General features: G+C 44.5%; 1 protein-coding gene across 2 annotated transcripts in view; it reads right to left on the reverse strand.

Annotated features, from left to right (window-relative positions):
* Nucleotides 1–12,616, reverse strand: part of PTBP1 (polypyrimidine tract binding protein 1) — a 44,474-nt gene extending 31,858 nt beyond the window's left edge. The window contains exons 1-2 of one of the 2 annotated variants that reach the window (XM_054979256.1): nt 12,532–12,616; nt 6,166–6,196 (exon numbers count right to left, since the gene is read on the reverse strand). In XM_054979256.1, the coding sequence (XP_054835231.1) occupies nt 6,166–6,196; nt 12,532–12,539 (39 nt within the window). In that variant the 5' untranslated portion in view covers nt 12,540–12,616. The remainder of the gene's footprint in view (nt 1–6,165; nt 6,197–12,531) is intronic. The other variant, XM_054979257.1, reaches the window with a different exon arrangement.
* Between the last annotated feature and the right edge of the window lie 4 nt (nt 12,617–12,620).

Consider the following 12,620-nt stretch of genomic DNA (forward strand, 5'->3'; position numbering starts at 1 on the left):
TTGGCAGTGGGTATGACTACTGATTTTAAGTAAGTCAGAAAGAATGTTCCCCAACACTGTCTACTTCTATGGTTATCTTGCCTCCTATTTCCAAAAGTCAAATTGGGCTTATTAACAGAGTCTAGCTGCTTCTGTTTTCAGCCTCTCCAAGCCAATCTGGTGTCCCTTTCCCAGGCAATTTGATAAAGATTTCACTCTTATCACACTTCTCCAGTTAATTGAAATGCTATCCTTCAGAGTGTAGAATCTAGCAGACTTTCCCAGCTGCTACTGCTGCAGAAGAAGCCATTCATGGCTCTCCCTGCTTAGTGCTTCAAATAAGTTAAACAAGCCAAACTTCAGAATAAGAACCCTCAGCAATTTAACACCCCATAGAGATGAGACTGTGCAGTCCGTCCGGACAATGTATAGAGAAGCAGAGTTCTGCTGCTTAAAACAGAGCAGAGACTTTTCACGTTTTGTCCATGCTTGAAGACGAAAACTAACAAAATCCTGCTTTAACCTCCTCCCCACCCCCCATTCCAGACTACTTCCATCTGTTAGGGAGACATGCCATGAAATATGTCTGCCCTTAGAGTAGATCTAAGGGGTGTGGCTATTGTTGAACAGCTTGGAATTCCTGAGCTCAGAGCAGCCAAAGCAATGTAGTCATTCTTGTCTGATAGGGTATGTGCTCCACTCCCAAGCAAACTGTCAGAGGCATTTACAATGATGAAGCACTGCAAAGTACCTGAAGTTAAAACTCATATTGCAAAACCCAAGACACTTAGCTAAAGTTTTAAATTCTGTTGCAAAAGGAGATGACAGAGTCTTCAGGCCAGTTCCGGATATAGTCTATACATCCAAGTTTAGTAAATGCCTTTCAGACTCTGCTGAAAACAGTTAACAATCCACCAGATGCTGCCTTGCTGGATAAAGTCAGCAATATAGTGATTGAAAAGGAAACTATGCCTCAGGCATATGCTAAGGAACTCCCCTCTCCCCACAGGGCAGCAGGATCCACAGACCCATTATTATTTTCATTTGTAGTCCATGACTGTGGCTTCTTATGGGGTGCTGAAATTTCAATTACTTCTCTACAGAATGAAACACGGAGCTACAGCTGAAAAGGAGGGGTGAGAAGCAGTATGCTGGCAATGTAAACAAGCACCCAGGCTGGCCTCAACCATACAGTCTCACACTTTACTCTGCAAAGCTGCCTTTCCCAGTTATGCCATGCCTCAACAATCTCTCAAGAGTTTTCAGCAATCTCCAGCTTCTATACCTTAGACACGGTTGATCTGCTGACACCAAAGAACATTCTATCAAGGGCAGAAATGCCAGTTTATTTCATAAAGGGCAATTCCAAGCTGTTTACTTTAGCTTAAAAAGATTTCTTCAAGATAGTGATCTAGGAACAAAATCAAGTAGCCAGTGAGGAACAGCCAGCCTCACCAATGTGTTTATCACATTCTTGATGAACTGAACACATCCCTCCTCTCCAACCCCCACTCCTGAGCTTAGAGGTCCTTTTCAATAGCCACCACCAACCAGAAGTGCTATTTTTGCCTCTTCTCCACCCCTCCAATGCTCTGGACTAGAGGTGGAATATGCATGGGGAGTGGGCAAAATTCTTTTCCTCTCTTCAGCCCCAACTAACCCTCAAGCTTGGTTGGGCCTTGGTATTGCTTGTGCAGAAGGTCTAGGCACATAAAGGTTAAGGGAGCTTGATTCTTGATAGGTTGTACCTAGGAAATCTTACTGGTCTTTAAGGTGCTACTGGACTTGAATCCTGCCCTAAGGAGAGTCAGGACACACCAAGCATCTTTAAAGATAAAGGACTTTAATAACATAAATTTGATATAAACTAAACAGAGATGGGAATTAGTCAAAGCACAGCTAGAGATGTTGCAGATTACTAGAAAAGCCAGAAGTCCTAGACCAGTGTTTCACCTTGGCATGTCCCTCCTGGAAAATGGGCTCAAGTGAAGCAGAAAAGGCTGCTCCCCAGCAGACTTGGCACAGACTTCAGGCTTTGTTCTCCCAATTCCTTACCTTCTCCTTGGTGCACACATTGCCAAGCTCAGCTCACAGTTTTAATCCTACACCATTTTTTTGTGGAACTAATCAGAACTCTGCGGATTTGGCTACACTTTTCCAGCCAAGATCCAACTGACTAACAGGAAGTTTTATGATGCCTGATCCATAAATTACAAACCATCCATCTTGCCACTTAGGAAGCCCTGGCCCAGTTTAGGGTGGTTAGCTGTATTCCTCCTCTGGAGCAACTTGAAAGAATCCCTTAAATGGTCTCTCATCCCATAAACATGGTGGTTCAATATATGCCAGGTGTACTTCCTCCTATTCCTTCACGGGCCAAAGGTCACCAGTGAGCTACACTGCAAAGCAGGGACTTCACTCCAGATCCCAGCCCAATGCTTTGAGCACTATACCTCACCAGCTCCCACTTTTGCAGATTGTAAAAAGGAAGCAAACTCTTATTCTGAATGGACCAAACCACCAAGGCCTTTGGATGCCTTGAGAAAATTCTACCCTGCGCAAATCAGAGCCACCACAGGAGAACTAAATAAACACAAGAGCAAGATGCATCTGCTTGCTGCCAAACAAGGCATTTGATTTACCATCACCAGCCTTAAAGTAACTTGAACCTTTACCCACATGGCCCGTTTAAATTAAGCTACTTCTTCCATCTTGATGGAGAAAAACTGCAGACAAAAATGAGCCACTGGCTACCCAGGGTAAAAGCAACACCTTCAACCAAAATAAGCATGGAATGTTTTTGCTCACCAGTATTTTAACCATTCGTTGTCTAAAATTGTAGTCACCTGCTCCACAGGTCTAGCAGAGCTGCAAAGGCTTCCCTCCCTCTTAGGATTATTATAAGAACTAATTTATACACTACTTCTTGATCTAATTAATAGCCACGTTACAGAACATATGTAGAAAAATAAAAGACATGAAAACAATCCAACAACATTAGTTTCACAACAGAACCATCAAAACCCCCAGCAGGCCTTATTTGGTTAGCCTCAATGCCCTCTAGAAAGGAGTAATTTTCACCTGCTTTCTAAACACCACTGAAGGTAAAATAGCAAGTTTCCCTAGGGAGGAGGTCCCACAACCTCAGCGCTATCTCCAAGAAAATCCGCTCACACAGGGGGTGGGGGTGGGGAATGGATCAGGATCTTTAACATGACCCTTTTTGTTCTGCAGGTTCAAAGGAGGAAGAGGTGACCTTTTGAAACAACTGGTGCCCAACAACTTTAAAGGTTAAAAACAGCACCATGAATCATCACTGGAAGCCAATTCAGGTGCTCACTGCCTCGAGTAACATGCACCATGTGGCCTGCCTTTGCTATCACTGGCAGCAGCATCCTGAAACAGAGTTGGTTTTGGATCCACCAATAATTTCCATGTACCAAAGGTACTTCCATCTGTAGATCTGGACTTCCTCATCTCCAACTGCAGCTCCAAAAGCCCCATAAAATTCTGCTCCCAGGGGATATAAGACTCCCCCCTTCATGCTGTTCCCGAGGGTCAGAGGTCTGCAGAGGAGGTTGGGGGAATCCAAAGAAATTGCCTCACCCTTCCATTTGCATGAATCTCCCCATTCATTGTTTCCAAATACTTTCCAAAGGCAGCCCCTCCCCTGCAGAGCCCATTACGGCAATCCTTTGAGGAAGGGACAAGCAAACCTGGCAAGAAACTTCCTGTCTAGAACAGGGCACAGCTGCCAAATAAGTCTCTCTTGGTAAAACATGGGACACACTGTGACAACCACTTGGATATTCATCCTGGAGCAGTGCTGATACAGAAAAGCGAAATCTTTCTGGAGTTGCAATCCCATCAAAAACAGGCTGAATACGTACTTGTACATACAAAGAGCCTGCTGCCTAAGAGATAGTCAGAACACCAGTCAGAACACCAGTCCATCTAGAGGAGAATATTTTCTACTCTGATCCCAACACTTGCTCCCTGAGATCAGTTTAAGGGACTGAACCTGGGACCTTTTGCTTAGCCACCACCTCACTGCTGAGCCACAGCTACTTCTTTCAAGGGGCAGATCCTGGATCAGGCATACCTGACAAAGTGGGTTGTGGAAAGTTCAGACTGAAAAAAATTGTTAGCCTTTAAGGTGGTATTGAACTTTTGTTTTATTGTACTACAACAGACTATCATTGCTGCCTTTTGCAACCAGGTATAGTCCCAACCAGTGGTACTTCTGCCTTGCTGCAGCTTAATCCTGAGTTATTCATCCTCACTCAATTGTTGACTGCTGACACTGATCCACTCCCTTCCTAGATTGATGGAAACAAAATTATCACAGCATGCTCAGCATACTGAAAATGCTTAGAAATAGTTGGCATAAACTATGTAGCTTGGGGCAAGATATAAACAGAACAGGGTGGCAGCATAGACTGTGGGTGAAGAACTACCATCTGAGTGTTCACTCACATAAAAGGCCCCTTTTGTCAAGTATAGCTGGTTTTAGTGAGACCTAGCAACAGCCCAGGAAAAAGGCAACTAGTTTCTGACCTGCAGAATTTTCTTTTTAATTCAAGGAAGCATTCTCAATGAGCCACCTGCCATCTGAGATAAGACAGTTTCATCTATCACGCCAAGATTCTACCAACTCATTCCCACCTTAAGAGTCACTGCTGGTGTAGTTTACGATATAGCCCCAGAACTTGACGAAAAGACAGCAATTTAGATGCATTCAAAAACCACAGGACACTTTAGCCACCTGGGGAAGAGACTGAGGTTCCCTTACATGTCAGATAATGCTAGTCACATACCCTACATGCTTTCCATATTTTCCAGGCTTCTCAAGGGTTCATCAATATTCTTTTGTGTGTCAGCACATGTGGCTCACATATGGAGCCAAGCCTGCTACCACAGGCCCACCAAGAGCCAGCTTGTTGCAGCCTTTGAACTGAAGCCGTAAACGAGAGCTGGAATTTCCTCACTGCATTCTTGGCCAGTGGCCCAAAGCCATAATTGCTGTTCCCATAGCAAAGATCCTGGCCTCCACACAAAACTAGGTCTAGCCAGCCAGGCGAAGCGTATCGCCTGTTAAAGGAACTTGGGAGGTGAGCACAATAATGCACATTACAAAGCCTGGGCCACCTGCAGCCCTTGCAGTATGTGAGAGTTCAGGCCATGCCAGCGAACAGCTTTTTCCAAGGTCAGTGTTTGCTTGGAAAAACAATTTTACAGTATCCTTTCCGTGGATCACTAACAGCAAGGGCAGGGCAAGGAAAAAAGTCTCATTTCTAGTTTCCTAGGCAAAAGCCTTCTGTACCAGAACAAAGAATTGTAGAAGACCTCAACCTATTTAGCAGAAGACTGCCCCCACACATTGCTAAGGATCCACCCTAATCATCCTGACACTGGAAGATACAAAGTTCTCGCATTTTAATTACGTCTGCATAATTAAGACCACCTATCCTTCTTTGAAATTTGAAGGTGTAAGCTTTTATCCCACAAACACTGCTTTCTAGCTGCCATTCCTCGTAGATAAGGAAATGTCTTCATCAACATTTATACAGGGGGCGGGCTAAAGCTAGCAGGACTAAAGTTCATGTTTTACAGTATTTCAAGAGGAAAAGGGTATAAAAAATTGTAGATTAGCTTACCCAACATAAAACCTTTTTTTAAAAAAAATTAAGGACTCTTGAACAACCTCAAAATGGATCCTCCAGGTTTCTCTTGCCCCTCCCCAGTTATAGTCTTGCAAGCAAAGATCCACTTGGAAGTGGTTTTGGATTACAGCAGCAATTTCAAAAGAAACTCTTTCCACAGTTTACCTGTCAAGAAATGATCTAGGGTGCACACAGTTAATGCAGAACTGAAGGTATGCCCCAGAACACATGCCTCATCATCCTTTATGGCAGGAAGCGGCAGGGAAGACTGTTTGGGTTTTTAGGAAAGTTCACCTGCCATTACTAATCTTCTCCTTAAGGAAGCCCAGCACTGTTCCCACCCAACTATTTGAGAGCTACAGGGTTACAGTACCACACCCACAAAGCAGTAAGTCACATACCACAGATGCTGTCAAGAGAGGTCCCATGTGCTTAAAAAGCAGCTTGTTTTAGCAAGGACATCATGGCTTGCAGTTAACAGACATTACAGAACAAGCAACGTTTAAGGAAGAGAAATGCCTACCTTTGTACCAACTGTTATATCTTGGACAATGCTGTAAAGGAAGAAAAAAGATTACCAAGTTAGATAGGTTTGCACACATATCTAGGATCATTTAGATAAGAAAATAAAGACAAAAACCAGCAGTCCTCATCATGTAAGCCAAGGGCATTTTAAACCTCAAGTGTGCTTTAAAATGGTGGCAGGGTCCCAAGAGCCAGCAAATACAAGAAAAAAATGTCCATTGCATGCCCATTTTGGTCCTGTGAGGCAGAAATTAACAAAGGTCACAACAGCCAGTGCTCCTGCCAGAGGCCTATACAACCAGCATTCTATCTACATCCAAGCTAGAGGGGACATGTGCTGTGTAATATCTGAGGCAGACACACCAGAATTTGTAAAAACCAAGTGTTACCAGCTATACGTGCTTAGAACAGCTTCATGAGGACCACCTGCACTTTATTTTAGTAACAATTGCATGGACATCTGCCTTAACTAGCTCTCAGGCCTCTGTCCTTGAGACTCCATCATCTTGTCCAGGTTCTTGTAAACGATTACTAACTACACCCAGTATGCCATGGTTCTTCATGCATCAACTTTACTCTTCCATAGAGCACCTCGGTTTCACTGTCACTCTCTGCTTCATCACTTGTAAGTTCCAAATCAGATTTACCATGTGACACAAAACATGTAATCGAGAATTTTAGCTATGGTTTTGATTTGACCTGCAAAGTCAACCAACTTGATTTATATTTTGTTAATTGTATTTCTCTCCCTACACCAAGCCAATAAAACATTTAGACACTTGCATTTCACGTTCCTACCCAATGGGGACCCAAGCAGCTTACATTATCATTCTCTCTCCTCCTTGCATTTTATCCTCACAACCACCCTGTGATGTAGGTTAGATGGAAGGTGAGTGACTGGCCCAAGGTCACCTAGTAAGCTTCCATGGCAGTGGGGATTAAAACCTGGGTCCCTCAGCCTGATAATGACTACTAGCATATGTTTATTCTCACACTCTTCCTAGGGATTGTCATCTAAAAAACAGTAGTGGAATAGATCCAATGTTGCTACAATAAAGTTGGTTAGTCTTAAAGGTGCTACTGGACACTTTTTGATTTTGCTACTACAGACTAACACGGCTAATTCCTCTGGATCACATATTTCCAACTCCAGTTGCAGCCCCCCGACTCCTCTCTCATTTTGTTCCAGGGGGGAAGGGGGTCCTCTGTCCCCCAGGAGCAGCATTTCAGCAGGCAAGGAGGTTGTACTTTTTGGACAGAAAAATTGATGGATCCAAGCAATGACTTGGAAACTGCTTGTCTAATACTGCATTAGAAATCATAGTTTGTTTTATGAAACAACAACTCTTCAGAAAAGTTTTCCACCCCTATCTCTCTGGCAATAAGGTCAGCCCAATCCCACTTAGGGTAGCCTGCCCAACTATGTCTTCTCTTCAGCTAACCAGTTTGTACTCCTGCCCTGCAACTCTGGGACCATACAGACCCAACTGTTTCACACAACAATGGGCCAAATACCTACCAATCACTACAGAAAACACATTTGGAACTCTAATTAATTCTCTGCATCAAGGCCAATAATATGCCACCTTTGTAAACAGTTTCATCTTTTACTCAAGTGCCTGCCATTACATTACCCCTGTGCCTCCCATACATTATTTTCAAGGAAGCCAGACGGCTCCTATACTTAGAACTCCCTGCTTTTCCTTACCACCAATTGCCTGTTTCTTTCATTCTTAAAATCAGCTTCTGCCATGTCATCATAACCCAGTGGTTCACAGCTGGTGTTCAACCCGCCTTAAGAGTGGCTGCCAGAAAGTAAGTCGCTTTTGCTGCTTCAAAACCATTGCTAAAAAAAGCTCAATGAGGGAACACAGATTTTTTACAATCCCACTGGTGTTTACAATTGCCGGCAGAGACAGATGGGTTTTGTTGAGATCCTGAATGCTGGCTCTAGTGGGCTAATTAAACCCATCTGCGTAGCATTGCCGAAGTCCAACTAAGGGATGTTTTACATAGCCACTTCACTGTCCAAATTATATAAGGCTAAAAACATATGCTGGGAAACAGAACGCCATTTTATTCATGTTATAATCAGTAGAAGGAAATACCCAAGGCCACTTCAAATTCAAGAGCTCTCAAAGTTATCCCTGTGAGCAATGACTACTACTTCCTGTTTCTCTCAGGGGGCCTCACATAAGAAACATTTTACATCAAGCAAATTGATTTAGGACAACCATTTTGAAATAATACAGGAAAGCTTCGGTCCTGGAATGCTTCAAGTTGTGTATTTGAACTAGTCAGAGAGATGTAGTTTTAGAAGTAATTTTCTAAAACCATATACTGCCTATTGCTTTTTAGAGTTCACTGAAAATTCCCAAAGGTTTATAATGGTAGTAGCTCCTGGCAAACAATCCCCTCTGCCAAAAGCCAACTACAGTTAGTCTGTATATACCACAGGTAAGGACTCAGTAAGATACCTGAAAGGAGGAGACTGAAGGCCACTCCCAACAGGGCAGCCCATGTAATTTACATAAAACTCAGATGCAAAGCCAGCTCTCGATGGTAATGAATTATTCAGTCTGGTTATCGTTCATCCAGTGTTACAGTGTCAGGGTTAAGAAGAAAGTATCTTATTCTGCAAGGGTTCAGTCAGCAGGAAGACAACATGAATGAGAAGCCTGTCAAGAATCAAGGTCCTTAACAAAAATCTGGTTGATGTCAACCGTTGACAGTAGAGACGGGCACAAACCAAAAAAAAATCCGAACCACATAACTCATGGTTCGTAGCATTCCACAGAACCTCGAACCACGAACTTCCGACCCTTTCCCAGTTCGTGGTTCTGTGGCATTTCAACCACCCTGCATCGGCTGCTGGTGTGGGGTGTTTGAAAGAGACAGCCCCTTTCTTCTGCTGTCTGGGCAGCAGTAGAAAGGGGCTATCAGTTTCACAGACCTCCCACCCCCCTGCTGGTTTCAGCTGAAGGGCTGAACCCAGGGCGGGGTCTGTGAAACTGACAGCTTCTTTCTCCGGCTGCCAGAGTGGCAGGAGAAAGAGGCTGTCAGTTTCACAGACCCCACCGTGGGTTCAGCCATGGGCTGAAACCAGCGCAGGGTCTGTGAAACTCTGAACCAGCCACGGAAAAATTCGTTTGTTCCAGAAAACGCATTCCCATGGAACATGTTTCAGTGCAAACGAACCGGCCATTCCGTATGGAATTTTGTTCCATGGTTCGTTTCGTGCCCATCTCTAGTTGACAATTATGTAGTAGTTTAGCAACTTCCTTTCAAATGTCCTTAGAGGCCATATAGCCTACTCCTATTCAATGTAGGAAATCCAAAGCTTGAACATCTGACCATTCTCTGTTTGAACAGGAAGAATTACTAGTGGGCATTGAACATTTACTAGGCAATACTATTCACTAGCTGCAATGTACCTTATATCCAAGGGTGTTTAGCATCACAAATGAAGCCATATGCTACCACTGTTTATATGGACTTGTTTTCAAGCAGTCAAACATTATAAAATGAGGGGAAAGGCAAAAAAAAAAATTAAGCAGAAAGATTAAAGTAAAAGCTGACTGAACGAGTCCCTCTGGAGCTCTAACAGCCCCAGGCACCTAGTCCACACACCCTCTCAGTATTTTAACTATGGAGCTGGAGCCTTTGAATTTAACGCTCTCAGCGCAGCACAGGACTGGGGTGAAAAAAGCGTGACGCTGGCACCCAGGGACAGAAAGTCCATTTTCTAGCTTCAGACTCAAACATTTTTGTGGAGTAACAAAGTAGCACAATTTCAAAAGAAAAATTTAGTTATTTGTATAATGTCAGAATAGTAGCACTACACAGACTGCATGGTTTAGTGGCACAAGCTCTTCAGAGACCAACAGCCTCCTTCCATCAGGTTCAAAGCACATCACAGATCTTGTGAAGGTTGCTGAGATTCCAAGTAAGAAGCACTTGGCATTCTTTGGACACCACCAAAATCTTTTGCCATCCTTCATTTGCTCCCAAAGTCACCATAAAGCTGACTCCATGTAAAAAACCAAGCCACTTTTGCCAAGCAGACACTCGCCACACCCAGGTAACAAGCCTCCACTCATCTGATCCTGGAGGGAAAGCCTTAATTTTCATGCAAAGCGTGGGAGGAAGCTTTTTTTCTCCAGGTGCACGGAGAGGAGTGGCAGAAGCAGGGAGCCCTGCCTCATGCCCCCCAGCATTTCTACCGTACACAGAAGAGACAGGCCTAACTTCTTTCGGGAAGTGCAAAAAGTTGAAGAAGGACAAGTGGGAGGCTACCATATGTGCTGCAAAGCACACAATTACAGAGTTAAAAACAGCCAGTTAACTAGCAGGCAGGGAGGGAGACAACCCTGAACATGTTTTTGTTTGCAAAATGGGTGACAAATATGCTAGCACTAAAAGAAGGTCTTGCAAGGACATCTTTTTCCACAGGCAATAAAAGCAACTTACAAAAGGCCACAAACTGCTTTAAGGAGCTCAGTCAACAGAGATGCTAGGCCAGAAGAGGTGGTAAATTAACCAGGTACAAAGAAGAGGGATATTAAATGCAAGTTTAACAGGTGACTTGCCTTGCAAATCAGATCCAAACTTACTAACCCTCGCCCACACACATACCCCATTGTTAAGTCATATGAAGTTACCAGACACTAACTCAGACATCAGTCTAGCTTTCTACAGAGCTGTCTTCTCTGGCACAAGACTTCAGACAAGGCCTTTCAGTCTAAATAGATTAGTATTTAACTTGAGACCCTCTAATATGCACAGCAGGGGCTCTACTAATGAGACATAGTATGTTTTAAGATTTCCATTTCACAAATCATAAAGAAAATGAAACAACACACTTCGTATAAAATCTCTCCTGCATGAAGCAAAAGTTCATTTTAGAATTAGGTTAACTGGAAGCCAAAAGGGAGTACAAAGAAACACTTTCCCTAAATGAATAGAAAGATGGTCCAAGACTCAAAGCCGGGAGAGGGAGATGATGCACACTTTCAGGCTATGAAAGTGAGCATAAGTTGTTTTTTTAAAATCTCTGGAGGCTGAAAAAAGCTGTAACAAATTCAAAGAACACCACACAGGAGAGAAAGCCTCTTGCAGGAAGACAGGAAAAAAAGTGAAGCCATTTAGGTTAGGAAAAAAGCCACCTTACTCCCCGGAAAACAAAGCAGCTGAAGCAACAACCCTCTCATCATCAGAGGGTATGTATGGAAAAAGGGGCTAACGCATTTGCCACAAGAGTTCTGTTGGCATTCAAGGTTGCTTCTTTGGTTGCACAGAGCTAACCCTCACCCCACTGGATGGTGCACATAAAGGGGCAGTAAGGATATTCTGTACAACTTAGACCAAATTCTTCTCCTACTCTCATTCCCATTCTGTCCCCCATCTTCTCTCTCTCTGCCAAACACACTCCCTCTACTGTCATGTTGAGATAAGTCTGAAGGGATGACCAAAACTCCTTTTTACCCACGTGTTTCTTCACTTCCCTCCTCCACAACTTCCCTTTTCTTTCTTCACGTATTTAAAGAGTGGGGGGAGGGGAGAAGAGAGATGAAAGGATCCGTTCAGGCCATATCCGGAGGAGAGGAAAAGTGGAGAAGGGGCGTGGTCAGAAGACGAGAGTGCAACAGCCCCAGACAAAACGCCTCTAAATAAAGACGACGACGAGATGGAAAAGAGAGGAAAGAGTCAAGAGGAGCACATGCCCAGTCCAAGTGGGGCTTAGAACTTTTGAGAGATGTTACAAGGAGAGCGAGCGCTTAGAACGCCGACACGGGGAAACCAAGCGCGCGTGCGCAGTCCAGGTAGGCACCCTCGTTAAGCGAAAAGGGAATACGCGTGCGCGCGGTTTAGAACGTTGGGAAAGGAGGGGGGAGAGCGAGAGCGCGCACCCAAACAGGTGGGCGCGCCGTTTAGAGTGTCGAGTTTAGGGGAGCGTGCGTGCGTGCACGCGCGCGACATCGGAAAAGTTGAGGCGAGACGAAGAAGGGATGGGCCGCGCGCGCGCGCTCTCTTCCGCCCCACACAAGTGGCCTGAACTCTTCCCCCCACCCCTTTCCTCTCCCCCACACAAGGGCCGAATCGAAAAAGTTATGAGAGAAAAAGAAACCGAATTTCCACCCACTCCCGTCTCAATTTTTTTAAAGGTCCAGTTTCTCTTTTTCGCCCAGGGCGGAAAAAAAATCAAGGGGCGCCTCTCTTCCTCTGAGGGAAAAGTGACTCTGACGGGCCGAGCCCCCCTTCAGGCCGCGCTCAGGTGAGCCCATTCCTCTTCCCGTGAGGCAATTCCTCTTTCCGACCCTCCCCTTCAGACCGAGCCGCCGCCTCGCTTTCGCTTGTTCCTCACCCGTCCATTGCACACGAAGGCGACCCGAAGGGAACTCAGTGGAGGCGCTGGAATAGCAGGAGTGAACCCAACGGCTACGTGTTATATAG

Source organism: Eublepharis macularius, chromosome 5, assembly GCF_028583425.1.
Source record: "Eublepharis macularius isolate TG4126 chromosome 5, MPM_Emac_v1.0, whole genome shotgun sequence".
NCBI lineage: Eukaryota > Metazoa > Chordata > Lepidosauria > Squamata > Eublepharidae > Eublepharis > Eublepharis macularius.